Here is a 22,665-nt window from a genome sequence, read left to right as displayed (position 1 = left end):
CTCAGGGCTCCTTGCTGAGCCTGGAGCCTGCTTGAGATTCTCTCTCTCTCTCCCTTTGCTCCTCTCCCCTGCTTGTGAGTGCTCACTCTCTCTCTCTCAAATAATGATTAAGAAAACAAAAGAACGAGAAGAAGAAATGTCTTTGGGAGCCAGAGTGTGGTGCCACCAAAGGGACAAAAAGCTTGAACCGAGGAAGGAAGTTCACCGAGGGGTGGGGAAGCCATCTGTCTCTCTGAGTCTCAGTCAAATGGTCCAGAGCTGTCATAGAAACCACCCTCAGAGAAACCTCTTGGATTTCACTGACTGTGTGTGCAAGTACTTCCTTCTTAGGTAATGATAGGAAACGCAGGCCACGGTGGCTCCTTCTAGCCAGGGAAATCGGCAGTCGGGGAACGTTACAAAGCCTCAGTAAAATTAGGCTAAATTCCTTCAGCTCTTTCTCATTTAAGTGGGTAAAACCCTTCTTTCTGATGACATGTCTTTTGACCCCACACAGCTTGTGATTCATGATACTTGGAACGATTAAACATTTACCCAGTGTTCGAGTGTGCTCAACAGACATTTCCTGAGGCCCATGATCGAGGTCCTGGGGGCATTTCTCGACATTATCTCCAGGTAAGAATGGTAGTGACTCTGACCCCAAGAGAAAACTACCAGAAGCATCTACTTGATTGCAGTCCCAGAGGGGAAAAGAGAGGGAATCTGGTAGAGGCAATATTCAAGACGTAATAGTTTGGATGTTTTCAGAACTGATGAATGACATGAGTGCAAATTCCAAGCAGAATAAATTAAAAAGAAATCTGCATATAGATGCATTATAATGAAATTGCAAAGCAGTAAAGATGAGGGACAAATATTAAGAGCAGCCAGCAGGGTGAAGAGGTCGGCTTGTCTTGGAAGGAACAGCAGTCAGACTCACAGAAAGCTGGAGGGGGCGTAAGGATCTCCTAAAGCGCCGAAAGAAAAAGTACCATGTTAGAATTCACAAGGCAACTGTTTTTTCTTTTTGTTTTTTTTTTAGTTTTAATTTTAGTTTTTGAGTAAGCTATAGGCCCAACGTGGGGCTCGAACTCACAGCCCCAAGATCAAGAGTCACATGCTCACTGAGCCAGCCAGGCACCCCTCAAGGCAGCTTTTAAGAAACAGGGTAAAAAATAAAGACATTTTCAGATACGTTAAAAGTAAGTTTATCACCAGGAAGACACTCATTAGATGCAATTAAAAATTTTTTTTTAAATGTTTATTTAGTTTTGAGAGAGAGACAGTGTGAGCAGGGGCGGGGGGAGGGGAAGGGCACAGAGGAAGGGAGACAGAGTCCAAAGCAGGTTCCAGGCCCTGAGCTGTCAGCACAGAGCCCAATGTGGGGCTCAAACCCACAAACCGTGGTACCATGACCTGAGCTGAAGTTGGATGCTTAACTGATGAAGCCACCCAGGCACCCCTCATTAGATGAAATTAAAAAAAAAAAATTTTGGGGGGGCGCCTGGGTGGCTCAGTCGGTTGAGCGTCCGACTTCAGCTCAGGTCACGATCTCACGGTTCGTGAGTTCCAGCCCCGCGTCAGGCTCTGGGCTGATGGCTCAGAGCCTGGAGCCTCCTTCCGATTCTGTGTCTCCCTCTCTCCCTGCCCCTCCCCCATTCATGCTCTGTCTCTCTCTGTCTCAAAAATAAATAAACATTAAAAAAAAATTTTTTTTAATGTTTATTTATTTTTGAGAGAGACAGAGACAGAATGCGAGCGGAGGAGGGGCAGAGAGAGAAGGAGACAGAATCGGGAGAAGCCTCCAGGCGCCGAGCTAACAGAGCCTGACACGGGCTTAAACTCGCACACTGTGAGATCATGACCGGAGCCGAAGTCTGACACTTAACCAACTGAGCCACCCAGGCGCCCCCAGACAAAATTGTAAAGGAAATCCTTTGGGCAGAAGGTAAATGATCCCGGGTGGAAGATTTGAGATACAAGAAAGGCTGATGAAGACGGTGGCGAATATGTTGGCAAATGTAAATGAAGAGCGACCGCAAGACTTAGGAATTGTGATGTCTAGTGGGCCTTAAAATATATATGGAAGTAAAATGCCAGATAAACGTAACGTGTAAGTCAGGAGCAAGTAAAGGAAGGTCCTTTTATTATTTATCTTTGAGGTTTCATTACATTTAGACTTAATAAGTATGCATGTTTTAATTTGTAAGGCACGTCCTTAAAAGAATAGAAACACCCCATAAGTCAAACACGTTGGAAGAGAAGAATGATCAGTCACGCAGCAAGAAAATACAAATGTTGCTGGCAGGTGGGGTCCGAGGACTCGGGGTGGGGGGTTGGGGGTGGGGTTCCCGCAGCACCGGCCTGGAGGGTGGGGTAGAAATCAAACACGAGCCAGCAGGAGGTGAAAGCAGAGTTCAATGAAGGCATAGGGAGAGTGCAGGCGCGGACAGGGTGTCTGGGAGACACGGGAAAGGGGGGCGTCTCCTCTTTGCTCAGGGCCTGGAGTTTTTACTGAGGCTGCTGGTCTGGTGCATGTGTCCCCTAAGGCGTCCAGGAACCGGTTAGAACAAAGACCAGGGTCCAGGCGTTCTTCCTTGGTCCAGGCGTTCTTCCTTGGAGCCAGGGGGTCTTGGCGTTGAGATGTCTAGTGCAGGAGATGCATATGATGGCTTTCTCTGGGCATTCTCACCTGGGCCTTCCTTCGCTGTTACCTGTTCTAGAGTCATCTAGAGAAATCATTCATTCCTTGTATTCCAGTGTCAGGAGGACATATGCTATTTGCGCTATAAGGCAAATGAAGGGGGGGGTCAGGTCCGGGCAAGAATGGAAGCAGGAAGGGGCGCCTGGGTGGCGCAGTCGGTTAAGCGTCCGACTTCAGCCAGGTCACGATCTCGCGGTCCGTGAGTTCGAGCCCCGCGTCGGGCTCTGGGCTGATGGCTCAGAGCCTGGAGCCTGTTTCCGATTCTGTGTCTCCCTCTCTCTGCCCCTCCCCCGTTCATGCTCTGTCTTTCTCTGTCCCAAAAATAAATAAACGTTGAAAAAAAATTAAAAAAAAAAAAAAGAATGGAAGCAGGAAAAGGAGCACAATAACCCATCCCCCCTCCCCTCCCGCCACCGCCCTGGGTCCCTTCAGTTTGTCTGTCTCAGCCCCGGGCAGGCGACAACAAAGAAGGGCATGGAGAAAGCAGTGGCCGGAGAATAGGCAGAGAGAACAGCAAGCGCCACAGCCCAGCGGAGAGGCAGCGTGTGGTCAGAGAGGAAACGAAAAGGATGTATTTGGCTGGAGGGCAGAGCATGGCCAGCAGGTGCTGGGGGAAAGAGCAAAGAAATAAGTAGAAGACAGGGCGAAAGCGACCTTGTCAGCAAGTGATTGGAAGCACTTTGGACTTGATCTTAAGAATGACGAGAATCCATCGAGAGGTGTGAGGACCAGAACTGCCTTTCAGAATGGTCGGTCGCCCAGGGGATGAGAGAGAGACAGCTAGGAGGCTGATCCAGGAGAGGAAGGATGGTGACATCAGCAGACACAGAGCCCTGACTAAGGGCCAGGCTTTGACCTAAATATGTGTCAGGTCTTCACATTTTCAGTTATGTGGGCCCTATTCACAAAAGTGAGGAAAATATTGCCATTATTATCTGCATTTTGGAGCTGAAGATATGAAGTACAGAGAAATTAAATGTGACAAAAAAGATACACACGGGTAGGGAGTGGACTCACGCAGTGTGGCTCCAGAAGCTGTGCTCTGAGGCCCCCGTGCGTCCCTCCACTGTGTCACGGGCTAAGGTTGGCCGTTTACCGGATGTGGGGAGTGTGGGGGGAGGAATCAGGATGACCCCCAGCTTTCTAGCTCAGGCAGCTGGGTGCATGGTGGTGGCCTCCCCTGAAACAGAAAACACGAGAGGGGGACCCGGTGCTGTTTTAATGGGGGTTGTAGACCATCTCCCCTAAGCCTACCCACGGGCTTACTGAGAGTCAGTGGGTTTCAGGTTCAAGGGGAGCAGAAAGCAGACTAGGACAGAGCGCAGGGATTACTAGTATTTAAGTGGCAGGCAGGGAAAGAGAAGCTGCAAAGGGGGCTTGGATGCAGAGGCCAGGACAGTAGGAGGGTCAGCCTGTGTCCCACGTGCCGGTGTCGGGGAGCAAGGATTTCTGTCTCCTCAAAGGTCCTTCCAACAGGACTAAGAATCAAATTGACCTGTGACACATTAACAGGAGAAAATCAAATTTAATAGGTGTACATACAGGGAATCCGCACAGACAACAGAAATTGCAAAGACGGGGAAAATGAGGTGTCTGTGTCCCTCTGAGCTAAGGACAAGGGGGCAGGGGTCTGGACCTCAGAGGAAACGAATGCACTTCCCAGGGCGACAAGAGCACGTGTTTGCTAATTCGATGTTTGCCCTGCCATACAGATGGGTCACCCAGATAAGATTTGTCTCTGTTACTAACCCTGATTCTGGGAAAGACCCCCAATTTAGATTCTTGTGTGTGGTTAAGGGAGGGACAGAAGTTACTCATGAGTCCATAGCATCTCAAGCGCCTTTGGCTCAAAGTAATCCACATGCCAAAGTGGCACATTTGGGGGGGGGGCTGTCCTGAACCCCTTCACTGGACACCAGATGCAAACATAAGTGCAATAGGAGGGCATCAGGTGGGTGTCGCAAAAGTCACCTCCAAGTGCACCTTTCTAGGGCGATTTTAAAACTCTGGCTTTTCTGCGAGCTGTTATTCCTCAATCAAGAGACTGATGGTTTTTGCAAGACTTGAGCGGTAATGCTACAGACGCCGGGAATGATTGGGTCCATCACTCCCTCTGTCTACCCTTCCAGAGACTTCTCTCACATCCCACCCTCTCTCCTGACATCTCCCCAGCACCACTCAAGTTCCCCATGTCTCCCACTCCCAAGGGTTGGGCAAAGCCTCTCCTGGTCCATCCTGGCCGTGTTCCTGGACATTAGCTCGTTGCCTTGTTGGTACAGAAGACAGCACTTGGAAGTCTCGCGCTTGGCCGGAGTTGCTCCCGCAGAGCAGAGAACAGTGCTTACAACAAGGTTGAGGTTTAATGCCCCCCTCCCACCCTGATGTAGAGAATCCGGGCCAAGGAGAGGATAGGGTGTAGGATTTCCCATACCATCTGCCCTGCTGAGACGCACCCTGGCCTGTAGACGGCTCAGGGGAAATGGGTTGAGTATTGTCTAAGAGGCCATCAGGGTATCAGTTCAGCCGGTGTATATGCCCTGCCCAAACTGTTACACTGACGGCTCGTCATGTATAGCTCTTGCTGTCAGTTATCCTTTGGGGGTTTGACAGCCCAGGAAATAGCCAGCACCATAATTAAGCATAAAGACAGTAGCACGACTTGAACGTACAGTTCTCAGCCTCTGGCCCAGGCCTGTTGAGAGCTTCCTCTGCACGTCTTTCTCAGCCGACTTGTTACAGGCACCGTAGTGGTGCGCAGAAGGGGTCTGGGCTAAGCCTAGCACCTCGGCCACGGTGAGGCCTCGGGCGCGCCTCACATCTCTGTGGGCCTGGATTTCTTCGCCTGTGGGGCTACAGGTCCTCTGAGGCTTGTTTTAGTTTGAATACCCTTTGATTTCATGGCTTTCTGAGTTGGAAGATGGTGTGCTCCGAACCTGTGCCCCCTTCCCCACCATGAAGTCAGTTCTGCCTCTCTACTCCCTCCTGGGGTCCCAACGCAGTATGACAAAAAGAAAGCACGAGATGCTTTTGACCGGGAAGAACTGGGACACGGAAGGTGGCGGTGTTGGCGCCATTCCCGGGATTTGGAGCGCCACCATCGCAGCAGACTGTACTGTCCTTGCTCTGTGGCTTTCTTCCCTCATTTTTCTTCTCCATGTTCCCAGAAGAGCTGTCCCACACTACATTCTCTCCTAGCTTCTACCTGATGCCTCCTTCTAGCAAGTTCAATGAACCACCCCTACTTTTCAACTCTCAGTGCTTCACTTTGGAAAACTGACACCCTGTGATTTCAGCAAAGGCCGCAGTGGTGCCCAGTGTGGGCTCCCAAGGTGGTAACTTATTAGTCCTTCGTGGAGCACACCAGCCGGACCGAGATGGCAGGACCACGAGCTCCGTCCTGCCTCGGCACATTCCACCATGGGCTAGTCTTGCTTCGCCACCATTAGACTCCAGTACCATTAGATTCCCCCGTCCCCCATCACTGTATTCCCTTTCCAGGTTCCTTGGTGTCCATTCTTACCCACCAGAGAAGTTCTAATCATGTTGAACTTCAAAAAGGATAGAGTCTTCCCTTTCTTCCTAGGAGGTGCCTTGGATCCTACAGAAATTTCTCTACTTCTTTGTCTACTAGCAGTTTTACATGCTAAGGATTATTAGGAGAGGCATCCTTCCTTGGGTTATAAAAGGTCTATACTCACCAGGACCAAAGTGTCTATCTGCCTCCGATCAACTACCTAAGAGGGAGAAGCCATTCATGCACTTCAACAGCCAGCAGACTCCCATCCCCAGCAGCTTTTTCTAGAGTCCCATCCCACCTGTGTCTCTGTCTCCTTTCCTATCTTCCCCTCCCCCTCCCTTTTCCTCCCCCTCCTCCCTCCTCCCCCACCTTTTCTTCTTCCTCCTCTTCTCCAACCCTATCTCTTATTATATGCGTACTAATAATGGTAAAGAAAGGAGTCCATCATGCTCACATGCCTAGATTTTAAGTCAAAAAAGGATTTGACCTTTACTGTCACCCATTCTCTTGATGACACATGTCTAGAAATCCTAATTCATAAAACATAAAAATGGGAGAAACAGTGATTTCTAGCCATTATTCCTGCTCAACATAAAATCCCCAGGCAGTGAAATTGCTAAGTGAGTTCAATACATTCCTTCCTTGTTGGGTATCGGAATGAAGGAAGTTGTTTTTCATGAGAAAGAGAAATCTAGGGCTAGATTTACTTCTCTGAATTCACTTCTCTGAATTTAAGAACATGTTGACTTTCACATCTGAAAACCACTTCAGAAGTCACTTCTTGTGCCAGAAATGACACTAGTGAGAAATCTAATGCATCAAGTTACAGAATTCTCTGTGAGGTGATTTTCATCTTGAATGGATTGCCGTGTTCAGGTCTCCTGTGAGGACATTTGCAAACTGCCCACCACCTTCAGGGCAATGAGGCCGTAGCCTGAACATGCTGGGCGGTAGCCAGAAATAGGTAACCTGATGGCCTTCTTGGTGGTTTTCATTAGGGTAAACAGTTTTCATCATTGTTACAGATTATGTGCAAAAGTGAGAGGAACTTAGGTAAACCACTAAAAATTGTTCTGTGCAAGACATAACATAGCAAAATAAATATAGCACAATTAAAGTATGTTTTCTTTCAAAGCCGTGAGTCTAGGTATCTATAGCTTAAGAGGGACAGAAATGGTGTAAGGGAGGGCTTTGAAGCAAGATGCCTGGGTCCTTATCCTGGCTCTAAGATTTAGCCCTGTGACCTACATCTCTCTGGGCCATCTTGGGTTACTGTGAGAATTTCTGAGCCTAAAATATTGATAGAAAGAGAAACACCAAAGTTATATTTTGTGTGTGAACATAGAGCCACAGGTGACTTTTGATTTCCCTACTCAAGGTAATTTCCTAATGTTCTTCAGTAAACATGTATTGCTTCCGAATGAAAAAAAGAAAAAGACATGTACCCAGTATTTCCCAGTTTATTCTGGTAATAAATGATTCCTACCTTTATATCATAGGGCTCTGTTAAAGTTCTAATAATAGAATTCTATTTTGTTAGTCATTAGTAGAAGGTATTATTCATCCATTTGTCCATCCATCCATTCATTCTAGAACTACAGTGCTAAGAGATGCCAAGACAGACCCTTGTAGGTTTCTGCCTCCATGAGTTCACAGTCTTGCCCGGGAAGGGGGTGGCAAGCTGGATAAGAAAACAGACTTGTATGACAGAGCATGATGAGTGCCTAAATAAAAATGCTGTAAGAACATGTCAGGGAAGGGCGCCTAACTCGGATTCAGGGGAGTGAAGAAAGCGAGGACGGGCTTCTCCTGAAGGGAGGCCACGGTCAGCAGAGCAAGGAGAGAGAGAGCCAGCCAGGACAAGCTTTGGGGTGGCTGGTGGGGGAAGTGGCAGGCAGGCGGGGAGAAAGCTGGTTGGTGAGAGAAAGTTGGGTGCTGTAAGAATGTGCAAAAAGGTTAGTCAGGTGTGGAGGTGGGAACTTCTCTAAGAAGAGGCCCAGGGAATAAACAGTGACAAGGTCATGAAGGGCCATAGGAGACATCTGGTGGCCATTGAGCCTCATCTTGAGAATGATAGGGAACTTCTGAAGAGTCTTGTAAACGAGTCACGTTTCAGTTTTGCACTCTGGCTGAGTGGAGTGGAGGTTGGCCAACCAGAGTAGACACTCTTGTAGTCCTCTGGAAGGGAGGAGATGCAGCCAGGCCGAGCGTGGCGGCAGGGAGGACAGAGGCTGTGGAAAGCTTGGGGAGATGTCCTCTTCAGGGACAGTCAGTAGGACTGGAGGGAGCAAGGAAGATAACAGAATCCAAATTGCCCCTCAGGCACTCAGATGTGCGTCCCCCACAGGGAAGAGGAAACACACTTGAGGTAACATTCAGATGACGTATTGACACGTCTCTGAAGAGCCACTCATCCCAAAACAAAAGAACGCAGCCTTGTTCTTGATTCCTCTTCAAGTAAGATTATCATGAGGAGGCTTTTCTATAACTAAACCATAGGAAGACTGGGCTGCTCCAAGATCCTTTCTGTTTGTCTTTAAAATTGTTCTTGTGCCCTTGATAAAGCTATGGGGTGATTTCATACTGCAGGTGAAATCCTGAGTGCTCATTAGCTCAACACCAAAAGATGCCATAGAAGGAAGGGAGCTTGGTCTCCGCACCGAATTCAGTAATGACCTTGGGCAGGGCTGAGGTTGTGTGGATGTGCGAGACCCCGGGATGGACGATGGACATGTGGCCCAGGAGAGAGGGTTGCCAGCACTACCTAAAAGCTACGTGCAGAAATGCTCCGGAAGAATCAGGTTGGAGACAGAAGGAGGCAATGACACTTTTAGAAATTCAGTGGTGACCCCCTGCTCCTCAGCTGTTACCATCAACGGCTGAATGCCTGCTAGAGCAGCCTTTGACCCAGAAAGCTGGGTCTGTCTGTCTTAGATACTACTTTTTTTTAATATATATACCACTGCTACCACTGCTGTGCAATCTGATTGCACGTTTTCCTATAGATAAGTACCCTCTTCGACGTCCCTTTACAGTCTTTTGTCAGTCTAAATTTATCCGTGGCAGCTCTCAATATGGCAGCTGTCCCAGTATCTTCGTTCCTTGATTCATTCAGCAAACATTTAGTGAGCACTTACCCTGTGTCAGGCATTGTGCTGGGCACTGGACACAAACATCAAAAAGCCATTATTGCTTCCCCCCAAGGTGCCACCCAACCCATTGTGAGGCTTTCTTGGTGAGGCCCGGGAAACTCTGTACCTGTGACTAGGCTCTGTTCCGCTCAGATTTGTCCTTCAAGGGTCATGCCCAAACTTCCCAAAAGCTTCCCCTAATGTCACCAGTCTATGGAATTCATCTTTTTTCTATCCATGTTTTGGTATCAAATAATGTGCTGCTGGGCTGTGACTCACTTCATCGTGTATTTGTTACCTTCTGAACTGGATTGTGGGTTCTGGGCGGGAAGGTTGTATTAGGCAGGGTTCTCCAGAGATACAATCAATGGGAGATATAAGGAATTTCCTATAAGGAATTGGTTGGGTGTTTATGGTGGCCGGCAGGTGCCAAGATTAGCAGTTGGCAATCTGAACACCCAGGAGAGCCTATGGTGTGGTTCCAACTCAAAGACAAAGACCCATGTGCCTAGTGAAACAAGAGTTTCCCCTTACAGGGAAAGGGGAGGGAGTGCCTTTTTGTTCTTTTTAGACCTTCAACGGATTGGGTGAGGCCCACCCACATTCGGGAGAGTGATCTACTTGACTCATTCTACCATTTCAAATGTTAGTCTCATCCAAAAACACCCTCCCAGACATGCCCCAAATAATGTTTGACCAAATATCTGGGCATCTCGTGGCCCAGGCAAGTTGACACATAAAATTAGCCATCACAAGGGTCTACCAGTGTTTTCCATCTCTTTAGCAGCACCCCCACGTTACGCACCGTGGGCTTGGTATCCAGTCTCGCCCTCAAGGAGCAAGCCCGCGCTCGGTCATGGTCTCCTGGAAGCTGCCAATGCTTGGGAATTCGGGCGACCTCAGTCTGCAGGCTGCGCACGGGCCATGGGGCAATGGGAGGAACAGTATCTCTGGGGGAAAAGACGCTCTGAATTAAAGAGCCCGACACACCATCCAAAAGAGTCATCCCTGCAGAGAGGAAAGGATCTGGGGTCAAGACAGTAGGACAAAACCCAGACCAGAGGGAGGCAATTCAAAGCAAAACGTAGGAGCTGGAGGCAGGAGAAATCCCCTGATCTGGGAAGGGTAGGAGACGCTTCTCCTGCCAGCTCTAAACTCTTCCCCGTGACAAGGGGGCCCGAGGGTCCCCAGGACTTGCGGGGAGGAGGCACCAACGGGCATCTGATGTGCTGCAGGACGTGGCAGGTGGCTCCTGATGACTGTTCTCCTTGCTGAGAGCCTGTCTAGGGGGCCAAGTCATGGAGGGGTCCCAGCCCCTCTTCTGCAAGCTGATGGGGACGGTCAGGGGGTGCCAGACAGAGAAGTGGGGGCCCGAAGCAGGGAGGAGGATGTGTGTGGAGCCGGCAGTCAGTTCCCTCATTTGAGAACAGTCTGTATGGAGCCTGTCAGACCCTGTATTCTGTACTCTGTGGAATCCAGCAGGGGAGAAAGCAAAGCCTTACTCTCAGAGAGCTCACCCTTCAGAGGGTGAGGGGTGCCTGGGGGGCTCAGCTGGTTAAGTATCCCACTTCGGCTCAGGTCATGATCTCGTGGTTCATGAGTTCAAGCCCCAAGTTGGGCTCTGTGCAGACAGCTTAGAGCCTGGAGCCTGCTTTGGATTCTGTGTCTCCCTCTCTCTCTCTGCCCCTCCCATGCTCATCCTCTGTCTGTCAAAAATAAATAAACATCAAAAGAAATAAAATTAAATTAAGCACACTGGAGGAAATCACATGGCCCCTCTGGGCTTCTGTATCTTAAAAAAATTATATATATATAATGTATATATATTATATACATATATATGTATATGCACACACACACACACACACAATGGAATATTACTCAGCCACCAAAAAGAAATCAAGGGGCGCCTGGGTGGCTCAATCAGTTAAGTGTTTAAGTGTTTGACTCTTGATTTTGGCTTGGGTCATGATCTCACAGTCATGAGATCGAGCCCCACATTGGATTCTTCACTGAACACAGAGCCTGCTTAAGATTCTCTCTCTCTCTCTCTCTCTCTCTCTCTCTCTCTCTCTTTCTCTTTCTCTCTCCCTCCCTCTCCCCACTCTGCCTCTCTCCTCTGCTTATGCCCTCTCTCGCTTTCTAAAAAAAATGAAATCTTGCCATTTGCAGTGATGTGGATGGAGCTAGCGTGTATTACGCTAAGTGAAGTAAGTTGAGAAAGACACATACCATATGATTTCACTTACATGTGGAACTTAAGAAACAAAACAGATGAACATGTGGGAAAAAGGAAAAAAGAGAGAGGGAAACAAACCATAAAAGACTCTTCACAATAGAGAGCAAACTGAGGACTGATGGAGGGAGGGAGATGGGGACTGGGCTAGATGGATGATGGTCATTAAGGAGGACACTTGTTACGATGAGCACTGACTGTTGTCTGTCAGCGATGAATCACCGCACTCTACTTCTGAAACCAATATTGCACCGTACGTTAACTAATTAGAATTTAAATTAAAAATTAAAAAAACCCCAAACAAACAGAAGATGTCTCGATTGGGAGCCCAGAAGCCGACCCTAGGACGAGGCTCCAGGTACAAGCAGCTGATTCAGGAGGAAAGGAACCCCTGGCAGGCAGTGTGGGGAGCAGGAAGGAAGGGAGACCGCCAACAGACTATGTGAGACAGTCAGACATTGCTGCCTGCGACCGAAGCTTTGTCCTGCTGGGAGGCTGGGTGCTGGTGTAAAACACACCCCTCAGATGGGTTCCTCTGAGGTACCTGGTGGCTGGGGCTCTTATGCACCGCCTCCCCATCAGTCATTGGTTGAGGGCTGCTCCCAGGGCATTTCCAGTCAACTCAGCAAGATGCAAAGGACTCCAGAGACGAGAGAAAGCCCTCGGGCCACAAGACGCAGATCCGCCAATTCAGAGGAGTGGTCTTGGCCAGTGGTAAAGGCGGGGGTGGGGGTGGGGGGCTGTGGAGTACATTAACATATTAGCGGAGGCACTGGAGTGGTTTCGAATGGGGCTGGCTTTTTCTGTGCATAATGGTGACTCTTCCTCAGTTAAGATAGTTGGAAGAACAGGACCAAGACAGGCACAATTTTAATGTTCCTGCAATTATATTTTGGAATAGAACAGGATGACTGATACCAGGTTTCATGGCTTTTGTGTTTCAAAACATTCGACTGAAGTCTGCATTTTGAATTATTTTGTGAAATGACATTTACATGATGTAGAACAGAACAATGAATTCTTAAAAAGTAGGGACGAGTAACAGAGAACAAAGGCTAGTAAGCATAAATTTTCACTTTGTGGACTTCCTTGTCATCGCATTCCCTCTGTTTGTTGTAGTAATAGAAAGTATTGTCCCTTCTCTGAAGTTTCTTCACGTATCCGGTCTCTGGCCAGCGATCTACCTGCACAACAGAAACCAAAAGACAAACACTGTGACGTTGGTTTTATTTTGATACAGTATTTTACTGTCAAATAGTTAGCAGTATACTTCACCTCCAAGAGTTAAAGCATAAAGTTAAATCTAAAAATACTTGATTTCTCGAGACAGTATTATACACACCTCAGACACATCATAAGTTGCCTCCCTTTACTGCAAAACAACTAATCGGGTGCTTCTCTCTAGATCCCAATTTCTAGATTTAAATTTCTACTCAGTGGCCAAGATGAAACATTCAAAATACTCTAAACTTTATTTTTCTTAGGTTTACAAGTTATCTCGGACAGTACTACGTCCTGACTTCTAAAAGTAATGCCTGAGGAGGAGATTAGGCTCAGGCTCCACTCTGGTGCTGGACATTGACAGCACAGCAATGTCAAATGGAAGCAGCCAGAGTCTTGGCACCGCAGGTGCATATGCATTCCTCACGTCCACCTCACAAGTTCAGCTTGAAACCCATTTTTTGATAGAAATTTGAGGTCGTGATTTTGATTTTCACCTTTCTTGCCGCCCCTCCCCCCTATTCTTTCTCAGATGCCATATTGGCTTGCTTACTTTATCATTTGGCTTGACCTAATTGGGACATCTTTCTCCGCTTCCTCTCCAAATTCGTGTTCTGCTTTCTCGATCGGGTCAGTGCATTGCGGTCATTGTTTGTATGTTTCTTCTGGATTCTGTAAGATCTACTCTATCATTGTCAAAACCTGATTATTCAGGCGTTGTGGTTTAGATTATCAAACCCTCTTCTTCACCGCCATCTCTACAGGCAGCTCATCACTTCTCATTGGCCCCACCCATAAGTCACACGTTTCCATTGGAATAGGAAAACATCATGAATACAAAGGAATGCCTGCCTTTATTTTCTAGTTGTGCATTTTCATTTTCTTCTGTTGTCTCATTTATTTAAGAATTAGCAAAAATAGGTAGCAGCATAGCTGATAAACCTTGGCGGACTTTCTGACATACAGTATAGGAAAAAAATCAATGCTTCCTATTACTAGGTAAAGCTTGTTTTTCATAGCCTCCATTGTCCCCAGCAGAGAAAGGAGGGTGTTCTCAAGACGTCATTATAACTCTCTTCCTCTGGGGGCCAGGAGCAGGTTATGTTTCACTTACTAGGTTCCCCAAAACCATCTCATTCAGTTAAGAAATAGCCACTGTATATGGGATGAGCCTCCAAACAGCTGTGCTGGTTCTGTGCTCATCAACCTCTAGTCATTTTAAATACTCCTTTGGTATTTTATAATTTTTTCTTCTTGGCCTTGATGATTCCCATTCAGCCTAGGAAAGCTTCACTTTTGTGACTAGAACAGAGTGGCATGGTCCTCAGGACTAGCTAGGGAGGTCAATAAGCTCTAATAGCGTTTGTGTCCCAAAAGGACATGTGCTTCAGGTGAGGAAAGAGAACTCTGCTCAAATTCTTCAGACCTCCGTATGCTGGTAGAGACATGCCAATCGAGGCAAGCCTTCAGTTACCATCCTGTCCGACCTTCAAGGTCTTCTGCAGATGTCTCTAGGGACATGGAACCATTTTGGAGGACTGTCCCCCAAAGGAAGCGATTTTGTCTTCCTCGAAATTCCTGTGCTTCCTTTTTAAAGGTATGCATATTCTGACTTGCATAAAGTTTGACTGTTCTTGTCATTTTTAATCTTCGACTCCAAGGTTATAAGAATAATAAAAGCCATAATTCATTAAACACTTAGCATTCATTCGCTCAACAAATTATTAAGCCCTACAATGTCAGGCACTTCAAACACGTGATTTCATTTAATACCTGTGACTGTTTTCTAAAGAGGGCCCTGCCGTCACCATTCTACTGTTGAGCTCAGCCAAGTTGAGAACCTTGTTCAGGATTACCCGGCTTATGAGACATAGAGCCCAGATGCAGACCCTGGACAGACAGATTCCAAATCTGGTTCTCTTCCTACTAGCCGACCCCATTTCTTAAGGTCGGGTGCTCACTTCTATTGTTATTTCCTAAAGCAGCTGGCACAGAAATGTGCACATGGTAGTGACATGCCACGCCAGAACGTGCCACTTTGGCATCTGATTGTTTTGAGTTAAAGTCACAACCGGTGCACGAAGGACACTCTGAGTCTCCTCTCTGTCCCTCTGAAAGCAGGAATAAATCTCCCGTGTGACAGCTACCCTCCCTGCACCCGGAGGTAGACAGGCCTCCTTATCCCCACAGACAGAGAATTCAGGGCCAACAGGGCAATGTAAACAAATTCGGCTTAGTTTCCCCACTAATCAGTACTCAAGCCCGTTACTTTGTCTTGTTAGTTCTCCACGCATTTATCAATTCTTTGTCTTAAAAGGTATATCAACAGCCTGCTTTGGTCACTTTTTGGGTCTCATATCTCTGGGGCCCTCATACGTATGAAATTAGATGAAATTTATTTTTTCTCCTGTTAATCTGTCTTGTGTCAATTTAATGATTAGACCAGCGAAAAGAACAAAGAGGATCCGGGTGAAATGCTCTCCTTCCCAACAGTTTGTATGCAATAAATATATACTAAAGTGAAATGCAAGACCTCTTCAAAATTGGCAAGTCACACAGTGAATAGGTGTGTTCTTCCCTACATCACACATCCCCCTCTCGCTTTGTGGGACTTCCCCTTCAAGGATGTTCTTCGTGTTCTCTTAAATCTGATTTTATCTCAATCACAACGTTATTGAGGTGGGAATGTGATGCACAACCAAAGTCAGGAGTCAAATAGTTTTTTTGTCACCTATAATCTCCATAATAAACAGAATCTAGCCTCTTCATAACTCGTGGTAAAAACAAAACAAAACAAAACAAACCCTGAAACAAATAATAATTACACAACAAACTGAATATCTGGTAATAGAATTACCTGAGTAAGGGGAAAAGACGCTAGTTTTGTGGATTACAGGAATGATTCATTTAGCGGAGCACGGTTGCTCAATAAGAGCTAGAAAGTTCTTAATGTTCCCATGCTGAGGGACCACCTCTGCCTCCAGTCTGCCTGAAAATCACTCCTCTGGGCCTCAATCTCCTCGTCAGTAAAATGAGAGAATTGGAGTAGGCCTCCCTTTTAGTTATTCTCTGGTTCTTTGTTTGATTTTAATACTTTTCACTAAATATTTAGAATTCAGGTTTAGCTAGAAGTCTTACCATAGAAACTTGTTTCACTTGTTTATATTCAGTTTCATCCCGATATCCTGCTTGTTGAAACCTGTACAGATTTTCTATCTCTTCTGACCATTTTTTGGCACGACTTACTGATTTGGGTTTCGCGTCAGAACTAGCCATGGCTACAGAAGTCTTATTAGCAATTATTTCTGAAAGATGTTTAAAACAACATTAACAGAGCACAACCGTGACAACTTTGAAAGTCCCTTTAAGAATGAACAAAAGTAGAGTTTTAAAAAAAAAATTGGAAAGTGGAGAATCCCACTAGGTATATTAAATTCTAAGCATTCCATTCTAAGATTGAGAAGGATTCATGCTCTACTCTGGAAATAAAATAAATCCTGAAAGATACATAGAGAACTGCCTTTATTTCTTCATCAAATAAAACCGCATTCAGAGTGTGATGTGCTAAAGGCTCTATACTAATTCAGGTGTTCTGGGCAATAGTTTACAACATTTCTGAAGTCACACTCTCATTTTTAACTACTCAGTAGGTTGTCAAAATATCTCACCCCTGTTCCATTTGATTATATTCGAAACTGAATCTCCCACTTTTTCTTTCTCCTGAAAAGGGAAGGTAAGATCAATCTTCTTACTGTCTTCTTATTCTTCTTTCTGGGAAGCAGTGGTTTCCTCTTTTTTGCATGTCTTCACTACTTGGAGACATCCCAGTCACTCTAGTCCATTCGCTCAGGTGGTCACTGGGCCCCTGCTCCTGCGACAGCCTGATGTGAAAGGACAGACGAATACAAAGTCCGTGAAAGCTGTATGACTAGGATACTGAGATCATTGATTTTACAACAAAATAAGCAGTCACCAATAGCTTTTGAAGTTCAAACATTCAACTCTAGTGCATGCAGTTGTCTATTCACCTAACTTCTATAGTCAGTTTTTCAAAGACATAATCTTTTCTTTTTAATTTTTTTTAAGTTTATTTATTTTTGAGAGAGGGAGTGAGCAGGGAGGGGCAGAGAGAGAGGGAGACACAGAATCTGAAGCAGGCTTGAACTCAAGAACTGTGGGGCTTGAACTCAAGAATTGTGAGATCATGACCTGAACCGAAGTCGGACGCTTAACCAACTGAGACACCCAGGCGCCCCAAGACATAATCTTCTTTAAAATTTTTAAAAAATGTTTATTTATTTTTGAGAGAGAGACAGAGCATAAGAGGGGGTGGGGCAGAGAGAATGAGGGACACACAGAATCTGAGGCAGGCTCCAGGTTCCGAGCTGTTGGCACAAAGCCTGAGGTGGGTCTTGAACTCACGAACCATGAGATCATGACCTGAGCTGAAGTCAGACGCTTAACCGACTGAGCCACCCAGGCGGCCCTTTCAAAGACATAATCTTGCATTTGTTTTCCCAGTGTCATCTTATTACCAAAATGCATCAGTTAACTGAAATAAAGTGCCCAGAATTTCCACCAGGATTCCTTGAATTCATTCTTCTATTAAAATATGTTTCCATTGGCTGAAATACATTCAGATTGGGCCTCATAAAGTAGGTGCCATTCTTATTTTTTGAACTTTTTCAATTGCAATGACAAATACTCACTGCAGCAGTTCCCCCTTACCTGTGGCTTCGCTCTCTGCAGTCAAACGGTCTGGAAGCAGAGGGTCCTCATTCTGACGCAATGTCAGATCAGTGGTAGCCTAGCGCTACATCCCAATGCCTGTGTCGTTCACCTTGCTTCATCTCATTATATAGGCAGTTTATCTTACATTATCACAAAAAAGAGTACAGGAAAATATGTTTTGACAGGCCACATTCACATGCTTTTTTAAAAGTATTTTTTAATGTGTATTTTTATTTTTGAGAGAGAGAGAGAGAGACAGAGTGTGAGTGGGGCAGGGGCAGAGAGAGAGGGAGACACAGAATCTGAAGCAGGCTCCAGGCTCTGAGCCGTCAGCACAGAGCCCAACGTGAGGCTAGAACTCACAAACTGCGAGATCATGACCTGGGCTGAAGTCGGATACTTAACCGACTGAGCCACCCAGGCGTCCCTCACATAACTTTTAAAAATATATTGTAATAATTGTTCGACTTTATTATTGTTATTAATCTCTTACCGTGCCTAGTTTACAAATTGAACTGTATCACAGATGTGTATGTACAGGAAAATAACAGAATATACAAGGTTTGGTATTATCTTTGGTTTCCAGCATCCACTGGGGCGTCTGGGAATGTATCTCCCAGATACATGAATAAGGGGGTGGGGAACTACTGTGTGTTGACAAAGTCAAGAAATACATTAAAGTCCAAAAAAAGAAAAGTCAAAATAATCATCACATCAGTTAGAAGTGTCCATCCTTAACATCGGTGAGTATCATCCTAAGCATGAGTTGGAAGAACAGACTTTAAAAGTTTTATGAAAAAGAGTCTTATGGTCAATGTTCTTACAAGTATAACAAATTTAGCTCAGCCTGGATTCAACAGGGAGGGGAAAGTAGGAAATGGAAGTAAACTTGATGGAATCACTGAATTTCAGGTAAGTATTTCCTCAATGTGAAAGATGTGGCCTAAAAATTTCTGCCTACTTAATAAAAATAGATTAATGGAGACTGTTAGGAGGCTAAGAGTCATTTGTTTGAACTCTGTATGTCAATCATACACAAGTACCAACTGATTCTTCTATGAAAAATAAGCAAGTTTGTCCAATGCTTCTTCCTCCCTCCTGTAGATTCTTGTTGCATTCTTACTTAGTATTCTAAAAGTTATGGCATTTACATTCTGTCCCAAAACCATAATTCTCACAGTTGTTTGGGCTTAGTTCCAGATTTAAAGGAATTAAAATGAAGTCCTTTGAGTTACACAGTTCACTCTGATGAAAGTAGCACCCACCCAAATGGATATATCAGGAGTCTTGTTTGGTTTTCTCCCAGCGTGCATTACGAACATGCCCAGGCCAGAGAAAATTAAGGGATTGTTAATACTGGACTTTTAAAAAACTTAGCCCTTCTTTATTCATTAGGTTTAGGTTCACAATGTACCTTAAGTCAATACTTCGTTATGTTATTGTATGAATTTATGTAAAATTTGGAATACCCCACAAAACAGTAAGTGTGACATATTTCAAGGAAACATTTGCCGTTTGTTTCCATTCATTGTAATGGGAGGCTCACTGTTTTTGCTGCACAATACACTAGATATGACCAACAGTGAGTTGGACAGATGTGATACAGCCTGATAATCCATTAATATATATGACTATGTATAATCTTTTCTTCATACCAAAATGACACGAAGAAACAAAAGGAGAAAAGGTACAAATTCACCGTATAAAAATACTTTCACAATTAGCCATGTTTGTTACATGAATTTAGTGGCTGTATTATACTGCTTTTACAGATCAAGCACATTTTCTAAAAGTTGTGGCACAATCATACTTTGTTTTACCCCAAGGCATTTTGGCTTTACGCTTGGCTTTTTGATACATTACAAAACACTTTTATTTACTCGTATTCATTCAAAAAATAGTTTCTTGAATGTCATCTATGTAATCTTTTGTCACTTTCAAACAAAGCAATCATGTCAACTGTAAACAGAAAAATGCTTTCAATAGAAGAGGAGAAAATATGCTGCATTTGGTTGTACTGGAGGAGTAACCTTCCTCCACCCCCCACCCCAGTAGAAATATGCATCTTCTAGACATATTAGGCATTTCAAAACTTTGTTTTCCCACAGTAGCCAAAGGGAACATAAATGCATTTTCAGCATAATAGAAACCCCAGCGGCTCCTGAAACTATACTATGTAGGGGTGGTGCAAATCTCTCCTCTACCTTTTTGTCTCTCTTTCTACTTATTAAAAAAACAGAATGAAACTAAAATTGGGAAAGATCAACTTACAATTTTTCGATTAAGTATTTCAGTAATCCTTGGAAGTTCAGTGGTAATATTAATTCCGCTAGCAACATTCAACACTTTGAAATTTAGAGGTTTACTTCGCGGAGAATTGTGGCAAAAAAAAATACTATAAAATAGATTCGATCTTCATAATATTAAGTTGTAGTTACAGAAACAGGAAATGGCAATGCCTGACTTTCTAGTTTTGTAAAAATTGAATTTTATTAGACAGTATTAAGGTTTATACATGTATTTAAACAAAATCAGCTATATCAAATCCTGGATGATCTAAGGTTCTAATCTAATAGTAGAAGCCTTTGATGTACCAACCATCTTAAGCTCTCTTCTATTTCTTTTTAAATATATGAAATTTATTGTCAAATTGGTTTCCATACAACACCCAGTGCTCATCCCAAAAGATGCCCTCTTCAATACCCATCACCCACCCTCCCCTCCCTCCCACCCCCCACCAGCCCTCAGTTTGTTCTCAGTTTTTAAGAGTCTCTTATGCTTTAGCTCTCGCCCACTCTAACCTCTCTCTCTCTCTTTTTTTTCCATCCCCTCCCCCATGGGTTCCTGTTAAGTTTCTCAGGATCGACATAAGAGTGAAAACATATGGTATCTGTCTTTCTCTGTATGGCTTATTTCACTTAGCATCACACTCTCCAGTTCCATCCATGTTGCTACAAAGGGCCAGATTTCATTCTTTCTCATTGCCACGTAGTACTCCATTGTGTATATAAACCACAATTTCTTTATCCATTCATCAGTTGATGGACATTTAGGCTTAAGCTCTCTTCTAAGCAAAAGTCCTTTTCACTTCCTTTTTTTGCTCTGAAAAGTGCTTTTTCCGTTTAGCGGTATTAAAACCCCAAGAGCATTAGCATCCCAAATCTTCCATTTCTTTCCCTACTTTAATTTTTTCTGCTCTTAGACGCACCGTCATAGGGCAAAGGAGCCAATCAATAAACACCCCTAGGCTTGTTTCTGGAACCTTAAAAAGGTCTCATTAGAAGGTCTCTGACAGGGCGCCTGGGTGGCTCAGTCAGTTAAGTGTCGGTCATGATCTTGCGGTCCCTGAGCCCAAGCCCTACCTCGCGCTCTGTGCTGACTACTCAGAGCGTGGAGCCTGGTTCGGATTCTGTCTCCTTGTCTCTCTGCCTCTCCACTGTTCACACTGTCTCTCTCTCAAAAATAAACGTTAGAAAGAATTTAGAAGGTTTCTGACGTCAGTTATCCCTCCCTTCCCTCCACTTTTGGGGGGGGGTGGTCAGCTGAAAAAACTGGTTTCCCAAAAATGCCTTTGCAGTCTATGGTCTAGGCGGGCTAATCTGCATTTGTTCAGCGTAAAGCCACTCCTTTTGGGTCCCCCCCCAGCTGACCTGCCTTCTCCAGCCTCTCAAACCTTTCTTCTGCCAGAAATCACCAATTTTGTATGTAAGGTAAATGTGCTACATAAGGCTGAGACGGAGAAAGAATTCTGTTAACAGGAGGTCGAATGGCTGGTCCGCACAACTCTGAAAGGAGACCCCAGAATAGCAGCCCCTCAAGCCCCAGAAAACGCGGGTCGGCTTGGAAGCTACTGGAAAATAAGATTCTGAAACTCAAGAAATATCAAATAAAGACCATTGCTATAAGGGAGAATACAAACGCCAGCAGCACAAATCTCAGCCACCACAGGGCATGCCAGAGCGGAAGGGGCGGAGCCGAGGCTTCCGGGGCGGGGCCGGGACGGGAGCAGCGGAGGGGGCGGGCCCTTCGGGACGGGTCCACCCCCCACCCCCCCCACCCCACCCCCCCGCGCTGGGTAAGGCTCTCCGTGGTTACCCTCGCTTACCGACCTGGAGAGGCCGAGGCACCCCTCCCGGGAGCTCGCAGGAGAGCGCGGAGGTGCTCAGGATCCGCAGGCTGGTCAGCGAGAGGCCAACTGTCGGGGCCTCGGCGACGCTCGCGTCTCCTAGCAACGCGGAGCGCCGCGCTCCGGCCCCGCCCCCTGCGAGCGGGCCCTTGGGCGCAGGTGCGAGGGTTGGGCTGGGCTAGGCTGCGGACCCAGTTCGGAGAGTCACGGTTGACCCCAGGGTGCGAGGCTTGCAAGGGCTGAATCCCAGGCAGAGGTAAGGAGCCGAATGTGTTCTTTGCCTCTGCAGCCCCAGGCGGAATTCCGTTGGCGATTTTGGTTCCTGATAGTAGATATGTCCTGTCTGTCTCATGCTTCTTTTCGTTTTGTTGAAATTAAATGAACTAACCAATTCACAGGGTAGAGCATGGTGCCTGACAATTAGTAAACCTACAAAAACCAACACCCGTAACTTACATGATTTTTCTGTATCATTACCTTTATTCGTTTATTTAAAATACTGTCGATTTGCCTATAACTCCCAAATTTATTTCCTCAGCCCAGATCTCTTTTTGAATTCCAGACCTGTACACCCAGCCTATATTCAACATGCACTTGGTTATCCAAGACCCCCCTCCCCGCCCCCGCCTCTAAGCACCCCATCCGCAACCTGCCCCTTCCACAGTCTTCCTCCTTCAGTAAATGGGTCCTAGAGTCCACTCTTTGCCTTGCCTTCTTTATCCGTCATTGTTGGCTTTTCTGTTCCCAGTGAGTCCAAGCCACCACCGTTTCCCCCCTACTCTGGTTATTGCGATAGTCCCCAATAGGTCTCTCTTGTCTCCCCTCGTCTATGCCCAAAGCAACAATCAGTGCAGTCCGTTTAAAACATCATTCAGATTGTGTCCTGCGATGGCTCCCCATCTTGCAAAGTAAAACCCAGCAAAACCTTACAAGATTCTCTCTTCCCTTGCTCTGGAGCCCTGGATCACTCCACTCTAGCCATGCTGACCTGGCAGTTCCTAGCCTAGCTTCCACACTGAG

At 45.7% G+C, this 22,665-nt stretch overlaps 2 protein-coding genes across 7 annotated transcripts in view; one reads left to right on the top strand and one right to left on the bottom strand.

The window, feature by feature from the left end:
- Positions 1-12,432: 12,432 nt before the first annotated feature.
- MEIG1 (meiosis/spermiogenesis associated 1) lies at positions 12,433-21,740 on the bottom strand. 4 transcript variants are annotated; one of them, XM_043563549.1, is made up of 4 exons: positions 21,629-21,740; positions 16,457-16,669; positions 15,927-16,093; positions 12,433-12,751 (listed from the first exon to the last, which is right to left on the bottom strand). In XM_043563549.1, the coding sequence occupies exons 3-4, from the start codon at positions 16,062-16,064 to the stop codon at positions 12,623-12,625; spliced, it is 267 nt and encodes an 88-aa protein (XP_043419484.1). In that variant the 5' UTR covers positions 16,065-16,093; positions 16,457-16,669; positions 21,629-21,740; the 3' UTR covers positions 12,433-12,622. The 4 variants fall into 4 exon arrangements, 3 of the variants coding, with proteins under 3 accessions (XP_043419484.1, XP_043419485.1, XP_043419486.1); XM_043563550.1 differs by having other exon boundaries at positions 21,625-21,736; XM_043563551.1 differs by lacking the exon at positions 21,629-21,740 and adding an exon at positions 20,882-20,931.
- A 53-nt stretch (positions 21,741-21,793) lies between these two features.
- DCLRE1C (DNA cross-link repair 1C) overlaps positions 21,794-22,665 on the top strand; it is a 48,980-nt gene continuing 48,108 nt past the window's right edge. For all 3 annotated transcript variants that reach the window (XM_043563537.1, XM_043563539.1, XM_043563538.1), the window contains exon 1: positions 21,794-21,901. The gene's annotated coding sequence lies outside the window, so the exon portion shown is untranslated. The remainder of the gene's footprint in view (positions 21,902-22,665) is intronic.

The sequence above is a fragment of the Prionailurus bengalensis genome, chromosome B4, assembly GCF_016509475.1.
Source record: "Prionailurus bengalensis isolate Pbe53 chromosome B4, Fcat_Pben_1.1_paternal_pri, whole genome shotgun sequence".
NCBI lineage: Eukaryota > Metazoa > Chordata > Mammalia > Carnivora > Felidae > Prionailurus > Prionailurus bengalensis.
Note: the sequence above shows the minus strand (reverse complement) of the source record. Positions and strands in the feature narration are given on the sequence as shown.

What these genes read in the sequence shown, in the direction of transcription:
- MEIG1 (XM_043563549.1), bottom strand. Translation starts at nt 16,064, where the DNA reads ATGGCTAGTTCTGACGCGAAACCCAAATCAGTAAGTCGTGCCAAAAAA. An exon ending in AAGTGAAACAAGTTTCTATG is followed by an intron (nt 12,752 to 15,926) that starts GTAAGACTTCTA and finishes TCTGTTGTGCAG; the next exon opens with GTAGATCGCTGGCCAGAGAC.